At 39.2% G+C, this 17,430-nt stretch overlaps 1 protein-coding gene across 1 annotated transcript in view; it reads left to right on the top strand.

The window, feature by feature from the left end:
* The window catches only part of ROS1 (ROS proto-oncogene 1, receptor tyrosine kinase), a 144,274-nt gene that overhangs the window by 13,535 nt on the left and 113,309 nt on the right, over nt 1-17,430 (top strand). Inside the window, exons 5-10 of the mRNA XM_078001181.1 lie at nt 3,788-3,848; nt 7,371-7,519; nt 8,242-8,380; nt 14,423-14,624; nt 15,559-15,635; nt 17,106-17,228. Of these exons, the coding sequence (XP_077857307.1) occupies nt 3,788-3,848; nt 7,371-7,519; nt 8,242-8,380; nt 14,423-14,624; nt 15,559-15,635; nt 17,106-17,228 (751 nt within the window). The remainder of the gene's footprint in view (nt 1-3,787; nt 3,849-7,370; nt 7,520-8,241; nt 8,381-14,422; nt 14,625-15,558; nt 15,636-17,105; nt 17,229-17,430) is intronic.

Genomic DNA, 17,430 nt, shown 5'->3' with positions numbered 1-17,430 from the left:
GAAACTGGTAACCAGAGCCTGGGGAAGGAGTATAAATTATTGTTCATTAGTAAAACAGAAAAATTCCCTCTTAATAGAGAGCAAAAATACAAATGAAAAATTAAATTGGCACGTTTTCTCAGTTATAACTGGTTGGTTATAAAAATCACATCTGAGCAATTTTTCTTGGGAGTGGGTGGAGGTGAGGGTTGGGTAAGAAGAGAGAAAACAGAGAAGACAAATCACCCATATGTAAAGAGACAATTAAAGGTCTCTCCTGATTGAGATAGAAAAAAAAAAAATTGCCTGCGAATCCTTTTATGTGATGAAAGCAAAATTACCCCAAAGAATAGTCCCTAGAATAAATGTACCAGTGTCAGAAAAATCAGGGAGAGAGAGCCTTTAAAGCATCGAAGAAACCCAGGATTAGATTTGTAGTGTGCTAATTCTTTGTTAATCATTATGCTGCTCAGTTTTCTGTGCTTATGTAGTATAAATCTTTCCTCTCAGTGTTATAACTTGTATAACTATTCTTTCTCTTTATACTTTGCTGTTTTACACTTTAAAATGTTTCACTTTAAATAAAGTAGAACTGAACAGGAATATGTGCTATATGTATATCTATCTATATCTATCTATCATGTATCTATCAGTCTATCATCTATCCTTTCTTTCTTTCTTTCTTTCTTTCTTTCTTTCTTTCTTTCTTTCTTTCTTTCTTTCTTTCTTTCTTTCTTTCTTTCTTTCTTTCTTTCTTTCCTTCCTTCCTTCCTTCCTTCCTTCCTTCCTTCCTTCCTTCCTTCCTTCCTTCCTTCCTTCCTTCCTTCTTTCTTTCTTTCTTTCTTTCTTTCTTTCTTTCTTTCTTTCTTTCTTTCTTTCTTTCTTTCTGTCACCTCAGTTGTCCACACCTTTAGGAAATCAGACTCCTTACTCACTGGTGTTTGAACATAGGAAGGTTGTCATTTTTGCAATTCGTATTTCTTGGAAGGAATAATCTTGAAAGTGATAGCTCAGTGAAACAGAACTTGGAAAATGATGATAGCTAGTGAGATGGCTTATCCCTGATAATTTAAAATGCAAATTAGATCTTATCATCGCATCTTGGCCTTTGGCTATATAGCTATATATAGAATGAAACAATAGAATATATATATATTTATATATATAATATACAATAGTCAAAATAGATCTTATTATAGCCAATTGGTCTTATTGTACCTGAAACATTTCAATGGCTTTTTACTGCTCTTTGAAAAGAATTACAAACTACAAAGGTCTACCAGCTCCACTGCCTGCCTGTCTTGACTTCATCTCACATTCTCCCCTTGATCTCTGTGCTGGCCACACTGACCTTTCCCTCTTTCTTGACATAGAAGACACATTCCTGCCTCAAAGTTTTCATCCTGTTGTTGCTTCTGCTTTTACCCAGATCTCTGCAAGCCCAGCTCCTCCTGATGACTGAAGTTTTGGCTTGGATCACCCTAATAAAGTCTCCTTCTCCACCTAGCTATACCTGTGGCTTTGACTTATTTTCTTCCCAGCAATTTTCATTATCAGAATTATTTTTTCTTGTTAAAAATTTGTCACTCAGTTATTATCTACCTCCTTCTAAGGGAAGTCCTATAAGGCAGGGAATTTAACTTTCTTGCTTACTGTCGTATTCTTAGACTCCACAACCATGCTTGGCATGAAAAAGGCCAATTGTTCAAATATTCTGAATGAATGGAAGAATAATTTTTAAGGGAACAATGCCTCAATTCATATGGAGGGCGGTGGGGGAGGCTTCCTTGTGTTACAGAAGCTGGAAAGGGCACTGGCAGCCTATGTGCCAGTCTGGGAAACCAAGGGTGGAGCCAGAGAGGCAATAAAGATGGACTGACTACGATGAGGATGATGGGAATGTGGGTGGGAACAGAGAGAGCTAGCTGATGTAGCCCCTGGGAAGAGTAAACTTGGCCTCCACTGTGGAAATGGCAGCTCAGTAACGTGGAATGTTCCACATGAATGTCCCATCCAGGGCATTCAGGCTCAAATTCTGTAAATTCCTTAAATCTAACCATCTTTAGATTCTCTCCAGGCAACTCAAGCTTGAGAAACCCTGGATAACTTTATTTGAAGTCCAATGTTGAATTGCCACCATGGTTCAGGGAGGGGTGAAGGGAGGTGAAAGGAGTTGGGGGCTGGAGTGGGGGAGGAGAGAGAGAGAGAGAGAGAGAGAGAGAGAGGGAAACGTAGTTGTTAGCTTTACCTCCACTTGAGATAACTTTTAAACTCCCAGAAGGATGGGAATTTTATTATCTATTTCCCCTGAACATGTCAGAAAAAACAGGACCACAATTTCCCCTGATTGTCAGGACTAGCTATATTTCAAAATAATCTGAATTTCCAAATACATCTCCTCTCTTCTCCTTAGTTTTCTTTTACAGAAAAAAACCCCCTCATGTTATATAATAATTTTGCTGTAAATTGGTTTGTTTATTCTCTGCAGTTAATAAATATGTTGAATGCTTCACTAAAATATGTAAACAGGATGTGAAACGTATACTAAGCCTTGAAATTAAATAATTCCAAACCCAAACTAAGGTATTTAAATTAATCCTTAACTAAGCAAACTTGGGTTTATCAGGCACCCTTCCTTTCAGTGTGCAAATCAAACGTTGAACTGTTCATATTTGCAAGTTATAGTTCTTCTTTTTAGGGCAAATGTATTGTGCCTGCTTTCTGCTATTACCATGAGAAACTATAGCATCTTGTCCTAGGTATTGTAGTTACATATTGAAAGACAGCAGGGAGATTGATCATGATTGTGTTGTAGTTTTACAATATGTGCCTTTTCTGCAAGTATGTGTGTGTGTGTGTGTTTTGTAGCTGATGTTAATGCATCTGTTAAGAGTTGCAGGAAATTTGTGTTTCAGTCATCAAGTTATGTACTGTATTTTTCATTAATGAGATAAAATGTAAATATCATTAAGTTTTCATCAATTTTAAAACTCAACATTGGTATAAAGATATTCATTAAAATGTTCAGCTACTATACAAATTTATAGTCAACTTTTAATTTTCCAAGGAAGACCAGGATATATAAAATAAGTAGTTAATCCCTAAGCATCATTTTACTCTAAAGTTTTAGGTTTTAAGCTCATTAAAACATTGACCAAGATGGCAAGCAGATGATTGTACTGCTAAGCTCAGTGTTTTTTCAAACTATATGATGTGCCACATTAGAAGGTCATCAAATCAATTCAGCCAACCAAGAGTCGCATTAAACAAAATGAAACAATAGAATAGAATATCATTGTACATATAAGAGCACATCACAGAAAAGGAGTTTCTTTTGGGGACAATGAAAATGTGCTAAAATTAGATTGTGGTGATTATTGCACAACTCTGAATATTCCAACAGCACTGAACTGTGTACTTTAAATAAGTGAGTTTACGGCAGGTGAATGTATTTCAATAAAACTTCTAAAAATGGAGGAAAAAGTAAAGATCATTTCAGGAATCTTTTTTTCAACATGTATGTGTGTACTAAGTTGTTTTGTTAAGTTATTTTTTGCTATGGAGCATGGTCAAAAATTTGGGAAGCGCCAGTCTAGCAAGTGGGAATTTTACTGCAGGGGAAATAGTTGACATAAACATGTACTTGCGTGTTAGGCACTCAAAGTTAGGCACTCAGAGTAGATTTCAAAGATTTACTCACATATTGGGCAAAGATATACTTGCATATTAGATATTTGGATTTCAAAATTTAGTTGAAGCTTATCAGCAAAACCAGTACCCTGACTGTCATGCTTTCTGTCTTCCACAGCGGGAGTCGTGTGAGGTTGGCTGCAGCAGCGCGGAAGGTGCATATGAAGAGGAAGTACTGGGTAAGAAGACACACACGACTTTTAAAAAATAGGCTGCACCACTCTAGTGACTTGTACTTTTGTAAAGATAATGAAACACCTCTCAAAACATCTTGACTTCTACATCTCAGTATGATAAAAAATATCTACTTAGAGAAATCAGTAATTTCAAACGTATAGGCCATTCTGATAAAGATTCAGCAAGATTCTTCTTTCAGAACAAAAAAGAGGAAACAGTACATGACTAATGTTTAGGACCAGATTTTGCCCTCACGTTCAGTAGATACACTCACTTCTGTCTTAATGACAGACAAATGTACATCCTGAGCAGACTTGATGTCAGAGAATGCCACTGTTTTAATGACTGGAAAGTATACGCATATTGTACTGAATGTACCTTTCATTATTCAGCTAACAGTTATCCAATAGAGTGCCTACTATGTGAATGAGTCCTCAAAAGGCTCTAGGAATTTGTAAAATGTACAGAAGCTATACTTCTCAGTGTTAGATTTTGAGCAAGTAGGGGCCTTGGGTGTTTATCAGCTCCCTCTGCCTGATTTCGGAGTAGGCTGGGCGTGTCACAGTAGCTTTGCCTTAGAGTGTTAATTCTCCAGTAGTTTCTAAAAGTCCAATGCTTTGATAAGTCATAGCTTCGATGTCAGCAGATATCATTTCCAGAATTCCCTAGGACATCCTCCCACCGAGATGTAGACAGTTCCCTTAAGTCTGAAGGATGCTTGGCTCTTCCATACGTTGTAGTCCTTGACTCAGTGGCTTGTTCCTTGCTCTCAGTGGCTGATGGAAATCAGAAGGGGAATCTTGTCTTGCTATTCTGATTTGCTTCTGCCCTTTAGTGTCCCACAAAAGACACCCTAGACATTTCTGTGGAGAGGTAGTGATACTACATTTTTTTTCTATGTTATGGGAATTAGCTGTGGATAAAATGTATATTTTATGGTTTCCAAGCTGTACACTGATGTGCTCCAGGCCATTACAGCAATCTCATGGGGAGCCATGGAGTATTTTAAACACTCAAGGGGAACACAGAGATATGAGAAATCTGTTGGATGGTGATACCCAATCTGATCATAATATTGGAGGAGTTGTGCAGTAACCAACAGGTACACAGGCCCCATTAGTATGCAATTATTTTTATTTCAGGATGAAATAAATATACAGTTTCATCTTTCAATTTCTTATTTGTTTCAAACATCTACCAAATTGTTAGATACCAAATTGTTAGTCAATCTGGTATTAACACATACTTATTAAGTTATACTACTTAAAAAATGGAACTGTTAGAGAATTCTTTTAGTTCAGAGAACCATAAAAAATTTCTGAGAAACTAAGGACACCAGAACTGAGGAAGTGTGTAATCTTTTATTTACATTCCTTTATTATATTCTAAAATTATATTACCAGCTTAATTATATAATTCTGTTAGAATACAAGTGCAATCAATGCTTTATTTTTATTTTCTCATTGGCTATGGATCAATGTCTATGTACCACTAACAAATGAGATGTATCAAGTCTAAATAAAAGCATTTGTACTTAAAGACCATATCTGTAGTCTGTTATAATTAATCCTTTCATCCATGATCCTAAGACCTTATTTGTATTTAACTCATCTGATTTCTAGGTCATTTAACAGTGGGTATGCTATGTTCATTTTAGATACCTCTCATGTCTCTTTTCACATGATGGAATATGATACTAGCTAATAACATCTTAAAATAAATAAATAAACATATATATTTGCCTATACAAAATATAAATGCATACACACACACACACACACACACACACACACACACACACACATATGAGAGACAGAGAGAGAGAGTCTCGCTCTGTCACCCAGGATGGAGTACAGTGGCACAATCACAGCTCACTGTAACCTCAAACTCCTGAGCTCAAGCAATCCCCCTGCCTCAGCCTCCTGAGTAGCTAGGCATGAGTCACCATGCCTGTCCAAAAATAGCTATTTTTCATCAGGCGTTTATGAGTTGACCACTTTTCTCATTAATTAATATGTGTTAGCTCCTTTTGTCCTCAGAGTTATACATACTATTATTAACTTCATTTTACAGGTAAGAAAATTGAGGCACAAAGTTTATATACTTGCTTGAGGCCATGTAGCTGGTAAGGGATATCTCTGAAATTATAACCCAGCTGCCTGGTAACAGAGCCTTTTCTTACCCACTCTGCCATGTACTGAAAATAGGACGGAGCTCAGTCTAGCTTCCCTTTTTCATTTGGCTCTCTCTTTGCCTTGATATTTTAGCATAAACCTACTTTACCTTTTTTTTTCATATGTATCACCACGGCTTTGAAATATGTCTATGTTTAGCTATGATATTTACATTTACTTGTACTTATATAACTGATCACTTCTGCCTAGTTCTCAACTTTTGTCGTTTCTGGTGCCTCCTGGTTATTTTTCCTCACTCTGCTGATAACTCCATCATTGGAGTCCTCTTCAAGGTGTCCACAGCGTACCTAATTCCTGCTATTGAGAGTCTCACAACAAGAAAGGGAAGGAAAGTGGAGCTGTGCTTTGCTTATTCAGTTATAATAGTCAAAAATGAACTATAAAAAGAAGAATCACTGAGAAAGGTTGTGCTGGGCCATTTTGTGAGCTAGGTCCTCAGATGACAATGGCTTTGATTTTTCTGGATTACAGAGTATGCACTTTAATTGGTCCATGTCTGGTATCTGTAGTGATGAGAATTGTATCAATTTTCTCTTAATCAGAAAGAATGAGGTCCTGGGAGTTTGTATTTAACTATTTTAAGCTCCCTACCAAATTTACCATGCTTTCTCAACCAGAGTGCTGATTCTGTTTCTATGAAAGAAAGCTGAAGCATTAAATTCATCACAATTTTGGAAAAATATAAAAAGTAAAGTAAAATCATTTCTTCACAGTGACATACTATTCAGAAGTCTAGCCCTTTGTACCGTGCCTGGCAAGCAGCACCTGGGAAATATGTGCTGCCAATTGTAGTATGTCTAGTGTTTAAACGTCCTGAAATATTTTATAATGTGAGACAGCCGATCATAGCGTCCTTTGGAGTAAAGGCAATTGCTCTGTACATATAAAAATTATTTGTTGTTAAGATGCACAGCAATAGTAGAATTAGAGGATAAAATTTCAGAAACATATTGGGGTACACGTCCCAGGATGGTTCTGTTGTGCCACCGACATGCTCTGAGCACTGGGCCCCCCGGCCTGTAAGAGAGTAGTATTGTCAGAGAAAACTGGACAGCTCAGAACCCTCTGTGTCATCTGCCTGTAAAACAAAAACCTGAACAAAAAAATATTACGTTCAAAGATAACAATAAATTCTGTGGAAAAAAGACTGACAGACTGATTGATTTTTAAAAATAAATTGAATATGCATACCATTGATTATTCAGGTGAGTTATTGTGGCAAGATGGTTTTAGCAAGAGAATACGGAGAGCCCTAGATGAGACAGGCACACACTCTCTTGTGCTGATGCACAGGAGTGCATGGTGAGTGCAATCTTCTTTTCTCCCCAGGAAATGCAGACCTTCCAACTGCGCCCTTTGCTTCTTCCATTGGAAGCCACAATATGACATTACGATGGAAATCTGCCAACTTCTCTGGCGTAAAATACATCATTCAGTGGAAATATGCACAGTTTCTGGGAAGCTGGACTTATACTAAGGTATGAAAGACTGCCTTTGTACCTAAACCCAGACCCTTTCCCAATTTTTAAAAGTGCCAAATTTTTACTTATAGTTATAAGCATAAAGGCCTTCTAGAAAAGATTCAACTGTAAGATGGGTAGTTGGATTAGATGAATTTTAATCTCAGCTACTCTGTAACATGTTAATGCTAAGCCTTAACATTAAGGCTTATTTTATAGGGAAAATATAATATTTATGTTATAAGGAAAATATAATGTTGGATGTATATACTATTCCTTCAGTGCAGCATCACATAACCGTTCACCCCATTAGTCATTATCTGCCCATCCCAGCTAAGATGAGTCCAGCTAGGATGGAGGGCAGAAGAAAGATTCTCATGGGGGTTGTTGCAATTTAGAAGTACTGTCTATGGTGGTCATCCAGGACTGTGTCTTTTAGGGAAGCATGAGAAAGTTTAGAAAAAAAATAGTCCCAAGATACTATGTGTACTAACATAGAAAAATTTAAGTCCTTGAGATTATAAATGCCAAATAATTGAGTCCATAATTTTGCTATTTCGAAGGGGAGAATTTCTGAGTGAATTCTGCATGCTGATGTCTGAATGGCTTAGCACTAAGCTCCAGGCCTCTATTTCATCTCTGTCAAGCCATATATCTTCCACAAATTAATCTATGCTCTTGAGTCCCAATGTGGCGTGGTGATTCTATACATGCTGATTATTGATCACTCCTTGATTTAGACCGTGTCCAAACTGTCCTATGTGGTCGAGCCCCTGCACCCCTTTACTGAGTACATTTTCCGAGTGGTTTGGATCTTCACAGCGCAGCTTCAGCTCTACTCCCCTCCAAGTCCCAGTTACAGGACTCATCCTCATGGAGGTATGGTGTACACACATTGCTTATAAAAGGACATTATTGCAAAGCTTTGATTTAGTTTGTTTTTATTTTAAACAATGAAATAAATATAATCCTTCCTATTAATCGATCCATTCAACAATTGGGTACATAACTATGTGCTAGGTAGTATTCTAGGTACTCACAATACCTTTAAGATCAAAAGAGACAATGACCCCTGCTCTTGTGGTGCTCACTTTCCTTTCTTTTTCTGAGACAGTCTTGCTCTGTTGCCCAGGCTGGAATGCAGTGGTGTGATCTTGGCTCACTGTAACCTCCACCTCCCGGATTCAAGTGATTCCCCTGCCTCAGCCTCCCAGAGCAGCTGGGACTCAGGCATGCACCACCATGCCTGGCTAACTTTTTGTATTTTTAGTAGAGATGGGGTTTTGCCATGCTGGGCAGGCTGATCTTGTGCTCCTGACCTCAAGTGATCTGCCCGCCTCGGCCTCCCAAAGTGCTGGGAATATAGGCGTGAGCCACCTCGCCCAGCTGGAGCTCACATTTTGGTGGAAGAGGAATATTCTGCAATAAACATAAGAAATAAATAAAGTATATTGTAAGTGGGATGGTGCTGTGTGCTATAGTAAGAGGAATATTTTGAGCAGGGTTTGTCATTTAGGGGATTGGAAATAAAGAGTGAGGAGGGAAGGAGAGGCCAGTGGCAGTATGAAATAAGGTGGCCAGAATGAGCCTTGATGAGCTGGTGGGGTAAAGTTTGAGCAAAGACTTAAAGGAGGCGAGGAAGTCAACCACGCAGTTGTCTCAGATAGAGAGTTACAGGCAGAGGGATGGTTCATGTGGAGGACCTAAGGCAAGAACATCCTTGGCCTGATCAAGGAGCAGCTAAGGGGCCCATGTGGCTGAACCAGAGTGAAGGAGGCAGAGCAGTAACAGCTAAGGTCAGAGAGATGGGGGCCAGATCTCAGTCTACCTCAGGGATCTTGGTAAGGCATGTGGCTGTTATTCTGGAAGGAGAGTCACTGTAAGGTTTTGAGGAGAGGAGTGACATGATCTGATGCAACTTGCTTTATACATTAAAAGGAAAACTGGCTGCTGTATGGAGAATGGACTCTGGGGTGTGGGAGAAAGCAGGAAGAACTGGTAGGAAGCCATGTGGTGACCCAGGTGAGAGGCCCAGGAGTGGTAGTGGTGTGGTATAGATATGTTTGAATTCTATTTTTATTTCTTCATATAATTTTAGTCTTTTTATTGCCTAGGTTGTAAATTCTTTGGCTGTGGAAAAATAACATCTGTAAATAAGTTTACCTCCTTTTTTGTTTTATTTTTTTTACTGGAAAGGTGGTTATTTTTTGTATTATAATTTTAATATAATTGAAAGGAAGATTGGGCACTTTTTTCGTTCATTCAAGTATTAATCAAGGACCTATTACATACCAGACATTGTTCTAGACACCAAAGATGATAAAATCCTAACACTTATGGGGTTGCATTCCAGCTAGGGAAGACAGTCGGATAAGTAATTAAGTAAAGGTATTTGTTGGGTCATAAGAAGACCCAATGAATAGCACCCTTCTTCTTAGTCTGAGTTCTGAACCAATAAAAGATAAAACAAAAACAGCCAGAAGATGGCTGCAGGAATGTCAGTATTATTTCTGATAAGGGCCAAACTGAATGATGATAGATTTTAAAGTAGGAGGTGGGATCTGACAGGTAGACAGAGGCTTGGTTGCATAGGGCCATACTGACCCTGATAAGGAGTACAGATTTTATTCTAAGTGTAACAGAATGTCTTTGGAGTGTTCTAAGGAGGGGAGGCACTGGTTCAAGTTTTAAAACTCTCAGTATGGGTGATGCGTGGAGAATAGACTGGGAGGGTGGAAGGAAGGCCAGGGAAGTGGGGGAGCTGTTAGGTGGCCAAGTAAGTCAGGCTTGATTTGGTGATGGCTCTGACTAGGGTGATGATGGGAAAATGGGGAAATGTTTGTCATGTATTTTGAAGACTGAGCTGTTGGGGTTGCTGAATGGATTTGGTGAGGAAGAAGGGAAAATCAAAGTTGCTAACTTAGACTTTCAGTCTGAACACCTGAGTGTCATCATTTACTGAGACAGGGACAAGGGTAAAGGAGGAGTAGCTTTCCTAGATAAAATCATCAGTTCTGTTTCAGCCATGTAAAATTTGAGATGTCTATTAGATATCCAAGTGGAGTTGCTGAGGAAGCAATTAAATGGAAGGATTGGGAACTCAGGAGGTAAGTGGAAGGTATCCAAACTACCAGTTTAGGAGTTATCACCATAGAGATGTGATTCAAGCAATGGGCCTGGAGGCAGTATGCTAAAAGTGAATGTGGTTGAAAAAAAGGAGTTCAATGTGTCAGCCCAAGGGCCCTTCATATTTGGTGGCCAGGAAAAAGAGGAGGGACAGCAAAAGACACAGAGAAGGAGAGACTCGGGAGCTTGTGGTGTCCCAAAGCCAAATGATGAAAGTGTTTCAAAAATGAAGGTGATTGAGTATGACACAGTGACATTATCTCTGGAAAGCAACAAAAAGCTTTTTGTCTGCTAGATTCCTGCTTCCTCATTTTCCCACCCTTTGTACAGAATGTTGCCCTATCAGACTATAACTTTACTAATACATCCTTAGAGCAATTCTAGCTCTAATAGAATTCTAGCTCTAAATAAATGTTATTGTTCTCTTGTTCAAAATATATTCGTGGGATATCCATAGATGCATGGTATTGTTCTCTTGTTCAAAATATATTCATGGGATATCTATAGATGCATGGATACTGACTTTAAGAAGCTTACTGTCTTGTAGAAGAGATAAAGCATATGCCTAACTAACCTCACAATAAGGTAAAGCTTTATTAAACACATAGAAAAGGTACTGACAAATTCCCATGGAAGTTTAGAGGAGGGAAATATTATTTCTGAAATGAAATACCAAAGAAATCTCTCTGGAAGTCTCATTTGTTGAGTTAGACATGAGGTGAGGAGAGAAAAGGGCAGGTTCAGGTGTCTATGGGACCAGGGTCACCAAGATTGGATTCTAAGGCATGGAGGGAAAACAGTCGTATTCCGTCTGCTGGAAGCTTGCAATACAGGAAGACAAATAGTGAGAATAACACTGGGAAGGCTGACTAGGTCCATCTTACCAAGAATCTTAAATGTCCTGGGTAAGGAGTTTGTACTTTATTTACAATGCATTTAGGAGTTATGGAAGGTTTTAAAGCAGAGCAGTAATTGCTTCACATGCTTCTGAAAAAGAGAATTTTGGCAACTGCACATAGAATAGATTGAGAGAATGAGAGAGATTTGAAAGTACAGAGGTAGAGACCAGATGGGAGGTTACTATATTATTTTAAGATTTTATCAAAACTGCTTTTTAAAAACAACATATATTGGGGTATTCTCTGACTCATTATTTTGAAGATGTGACTTCCATACCAGGAAAAGGATTCAAGCCTAGAAGCCTTAGAGGAAGGCAAATGCTGGGGCAGACACTGAGGGAGAGTTGTCTGGTCCCCTCACCCTCAGAGTTAGCTGAGGCAACCCAGGAAGACATGCTCCAGGCTGGATGCCCTAACCCTGAGCTCTGGAGATGTGCCTATGTACAGAGAGCCTCAGGCTGAACTAGGCCTTGGACCTCAGCAGAGCTGAGTAGCTGATGAAGTTGGTTGGGGCATTTTTCCCCTTCCCTGATGGGTGCTGTCTCCTTGCTTGTCAGATCTTAGGGTTTGTGTGGCCACCTCTGCTGATTATTCTGACTGTTCTTATTTACATCCTCAGATCAAACACTGGCCTAGGACCATGTTTGAAATTTTCCAGATCAGAGTAGAATGAATTTTTCCTTGTTCCAAGCAATGCCATATGTTATCCAACAGTGCTGGGACATTTTCTGGTGCTACAGAAATACCATGCAGAGACATTGGCTGGGCAAATCAAAATAATGAAAGCAAATTTTGCTGTCCATTTCTTGGCCTCTCTCCTGGATAAGCAAGCTCACATACCCTCTGTGTCTTCTGGACCCTACATGGGTGTCCTTAGGGATAGCATCTCATGTTTCTGATTCTCACTTTTCTAGCTACATCAAAACTTAGAAACTTATCTGTATTGTGTTAATTGCCTCATAGTCCTATTCTCTTTTAGCTATGGGAACGACATGATTTTAGATGGTGCTATTGCCTTTTTTTTTTTTTTTTTTTAAGACAGAGTCTCGCTGTCGCCCAGGCTGGAGTGCAGTAGCGCGATCTCAGCTCACTGCAACCTCTGCCTCTCAGGTTCTAGTGATTCTCCTGCCTCAGCCTCCTGAGTAGCTGGGACTACAGACGCCTGCCACCACGCCCAGCTACTTTTTGTATTTTTAGTAGAGACAGGGTTTCACTGTGTTAGCCAGGATGGTCTTGATCTCTTGACCTCGTGATCCACCCACCTTGGCCTCCCAAAGTGCTGGGATTACAGGCATGACCCGCTGCACCTGACCCTTTTTTTTTTTTTTTTAGATAAGGTCTCACTCTGTCACCCAGGTTGGAGTGCAGTGGCATGATCTCAGCTCACTGCAACTTCTGCCTCCTGGGTTCAAGTGATTCTTGTGCCTCAGCCTCCCAAGTAGCTGGGATTACAGACATGCACCACCATGCCTGGCTAATTTTTGTAATTTTAGTAGAGATGGATTTTTGCCATGTAGGCCAGGCTGATCTCGAACTCCTGGCCTCAAGCGATTGGTCCACCTCAGCCTCCCAAAGTGCTGGAATTATAGGCGTAAACCACCGCACCCGGCCTAAATGGTGCTATTGCCTTTTAACTGGGTCCTTTCAGAAAATAATTTCTGAACAAAGAGGAATGATTGTCAGGCAAGGGATACCAGCATTTCAGGGAAGATTTGTGTGTGTGTGTGTGTTTTTTTTTGGTGAAGAAGACCTGGACAATGATCGCATCTTGCCATGTAGGTGACATTTAACTTGCTTCAACAGTAGAAAATCACATTTGGGCATTGACCATAATGACTTAAATTTTGACATTCCAATTATATTATAATTCAGTGGGAGAAATTTATTTCTTCTCTGTTTATCATAGTGACTGACTCCATGGAGCCAAGGAGTGATGCAATGATGCTTGTGTTTGCTGAAAATTAGTCTGAGAGTTAGAGAGGAATTGCATTAGAGAAAGGCTGAGAGAGCAATTAAAAGGGCTTTTAAAAGTCAGTGGTGATGCAGAGCATTTGCCAAAAGTGTTCAGAGGGAGAGAAATCTACTCAAGAGCAAAGTAACTTCTAATTGTGTCTTTCTATGGATAGAGGAAATAAAAGAGCGTGGTTTCAGGGGTTTGGTTTGAAGGCAGGTGAAGACACAGATGGAAGCTAGGCTGTCAGATCATTTGTTGTCCTTTCTTTTTCCACTCAAGTAGCTGCTGGGGACTGTGTGTGAATGCTCAGTCGTTTCATATATGCTCCTTTAATCCTTTGCCAGGGCAGGGGTGCTGAAGCTCAGTCAGCCTGGATTTCCAGGACCTGGGAGCCGGGGTAAGGAAAGTGTAGTCTGGGTCATTAGAGCTGATGCCAACAAAAGTGAAGCCAACTCTTCGAATTGCAGCTTATCTGAACCCACATCTCCAGCTGGAACCAGCAAGGCTGCCCCACTCAAATGAGTGAAAAGGCCCGAGGATGGACTTTTTGTTTAAACTCATGTTGATCATTGACTCCAGTTTTGGTCAGACTCTCCGCTTCTTCCTAAACTGGTTCCATCCCATGTTTCAACTCATTTAAGTCTCAGAGATTCCTGATGACAGTTTTTAAAGGACCATTATTGTATTTGTATACACTATATTTAATTTTATTTCATTAATTAGAAGTGAGGAAAGTAACATTTGAAAGAGCCTCTTGGGAAAGGAGCGAACTGGTTTAGACATCTTATCACCTTTCCTCTATCACATATTTTGAGTATTAATAAAATTATTTCATTTCCATTAAGTTTTCAAAAAAAAAAACCAATACTTTTTTCCATCTTATTTTAAAAACATCACGCTTGCACATTTTTCTGCTCACTGTGTCACCATTATCTCTTCCAGTTCCTGAAACTGCACCTTTGATTAGGAATATTGAGAGCTCAAGTCCCGACACTGTGGAAGTCAGCTGGGATCCACCTCAATTCCCGGGTGGACCTATTTTGGGTTATAACTTAAGGCTGATCAGCAAAAATCAAAAATTAGATGCAGGGACACAGAGAACCAGTTTCCAGTTTTACTCCACTTTACCAAATACTATGTACAGGTAAGAATTAAGCGATGCAGAGGGAAATGTAAGCAGCATGGTTGCAGGCATGATAATTATTTAAGAAATATGGCTATCAAATAGTTTAAATGTACACCCATGGTGTTGGGTTGAAGTCATTGTGGTTTTCCTCAAGCTTATATGCTTATTAGATTATAGCGTCCTAAGCAGAAACATTCTCAAGTATTTCTATTATATTCAGAGGGTACTCACAAATATGGCTAATAAAAACATCGTAAACACCATGAATTTCAAATTTTCTTTTAATCCAATATGAAAAAAGTGAGGAGGTAGAGTTCTGTTTAGGTATTTTTATTAACCATTAGGGTAATTATTTTATTACTGTTAGCTTTTCTAGCATTTACTAGGGCCTCTTTTTTTTTTTTTTTTTTTTTGAGACGGAGTCTCACGCTGTTGCCCAGGCTGGAGTGCAGTGGCGCGATCTCGGCTCACTGCAAGCTCCGCCTCCCGGGTTCCCGCCATTCTCCTGCCTCAGCCTCCCGAGTAGCTGGGACTACAGGCGCCCGCCACTGCGCCCGGCTAATTTTTTGTATTTTTAGTAGAGACGGGGTTTCACTGTGGTCTCGATCTCCTGACCTTGTGATCCGCCCGCCTCGGCCTCCCAAAGTGCTGGGATTACAGGCTTGAGCCACCGCGCCCGGCCATACTAGGGCCTCTTTAAATTCAGAGAAGAATGGAGGTCATGCGGATAGCAGAGTTCGGCTTTTGACCTCTATGACCCTGAACTGTGCTAGGGGATGCAAACAAGGATGTGATTGATGGTCATTTTAGTGCTGAGCAGTGGCACCATGTAACTGGACTCATGCATTGCCACATCATGCTTTAAATAGAAACGTTATTGCTCCTTCTATTTTTATCTCATGTTCACACCATGCCATGTGAAACATGTCTCTCCAAATTGTTTTTGGAATAGGTTTTCTACTGCAGCAGTAAATGAAGTTGGTGAGGGGCCAGAAGCAGAATCTAGTATTACCACTTCATCTTCAGCAGGTATGGCTCAGCCTTGCTCCTTTAGCTACACAGGAATGAGGGTGGCAAGGGTGATTTCAGAGCCAGAGGCCCTGGGTCACCTGGTAGACCTCAAGACCCACCTCTTCTGCCCAAATGAATATTGTCTTTTGGGTACTTGTTAAGTTTTCAATTTTAAGTGAACCCAAGTATTTGATGAATTAAAGTAAGTGGTTAGATTGAAAGTTTTAATATTAGAATTTGGGAATTGAAAATCAGAATAAAAAATTTAGGGTTTTTAAAAAATGGCCTCAAATCTTTGGTTTCAGTTGAAATCACTAGTGTTTCTGACTCACATTTACACACTTAAGGGATACATATAACTTTTCTGTCCTAATCCCTATTTTAGAATATATATAATTATTTAATATATGTCAGACATTGTTTTTCCAGTATCTTTGTTTTTAAATATATCTGGACTTTAATAATTTGCATTTTACTATATAAGTATTCAATCTGTCAAAGTATCTTGTTATCATTTTGTAAGCACCCTTTTTTTTTTTTTTGGCTTTGGTGTTTTATTGATTACCTCAAGAGACTGAATGCTTACTGTATGATATATGTGTGAGCAAAATAACAAATGAAAATGCTTTCTAAGAAGTACTGGGAATTTGAGGGGAAACTAATAAGAGATTTTTGAGAACATGCAAAGATTCAGAATTCTGGGAGCCTGTTTTCTGTTTTTACTAGAACCCTATTTGCTGACTTGACTGCCCCTTACTCTAACCTGTACTTGCCTATGCCAATGGGTATTGAATGTCATCTATCATCAGTGTTTGTTTTTTTGGCTGTTCCTAGACTCTAGGAAAGGAGAGGTATTTTTGTTATGTAAGAAGCATGTCCAAAGGGTGAGTTAAATATAGAGCAGGGTTAAGGTTGTTGTTACTGTGATTATTGCATAACATTCATTAAATACCCTAAAAATGTTCACCCATGCACGTTGCATCAGTCTCCTCTTGAACAGGACATCAAGCAGAGTTCTGCAGCCTTCCAATGTCTTTCCTCTAAGGACCTTTCCTCTGTCCCAAAGGGAAAGATACTGAAGACAACACAGAGACAACCAGTGTCTGACAATATGTGTGTGTTATGCATAACCCACTCTGGCCTGGGGTGGACCACCTCCACCAAGCCAATTCTCGTGGCTGAAAATAATGAGCTGAGCTGGGGCAAGGCTGTTGAGGATAGTGATACATCATGTGATGTCATTTCTGGGTTATTTAGGGGCATATGAACATAAATCCTATTTGATTGTTACTGTACTTCCTACCTCCAATCATAGAATAAATGTGAATTATACCATAGATGCAATTCTCCGTGCCCTTAGAGAAAATTTGACCAGCCTCTTTCAAGCACTAGTCCCCTTGCTTTGAAGGGTAGTATTGATCTTTTTTCGTATGTGTTAGTGTACCTGGGGTTGGTCTGCCTGTCTGCAAATCATGTTGATTTTTTCAGTCCAAGAAGAGGAGCAGTGGCTCTTTTTATCCAGAAAAACTTCTCTAAGAAAGAGATCTTTAAAACATTTGGTAGATGAAGCACATTGCCTTCGGCTGGATGCTATATACCATAATATTACAGGTCAGTATGACAAAGATAAATGATTTCTGTGTGAAAAAAAGATTCTAAAAGAAGCACTTCTAGAATAAAAGAAAAATCCTGAATATTTCTAGAACATATTCTCTTAATATCCTAATATATTAGAATAATTTAGAAGAATATTTTCTTTTAAAATAAAATCCTTCTATTTTAATTTATTAAGCATTAAATAAATAAATTCTCA

The sequence above is a fragment of the Macaca mulatta genome, chromosome 4 (genome assembly GCF_049350105.2).
Source record: "Macaca mulatta isolate MMU2019108-1 chromosome 4, T2T-MMU8v2.0, whole genome shotgun sequence".
NCBI lineage: Eukaryota > Metazoa > Chordata > Mammalia > Primates > Cercopithecidae > Macaca > Macaca mulatta.
This window is presented reverse-complemented; position numbering and strand designations above follow the sequence as displayed.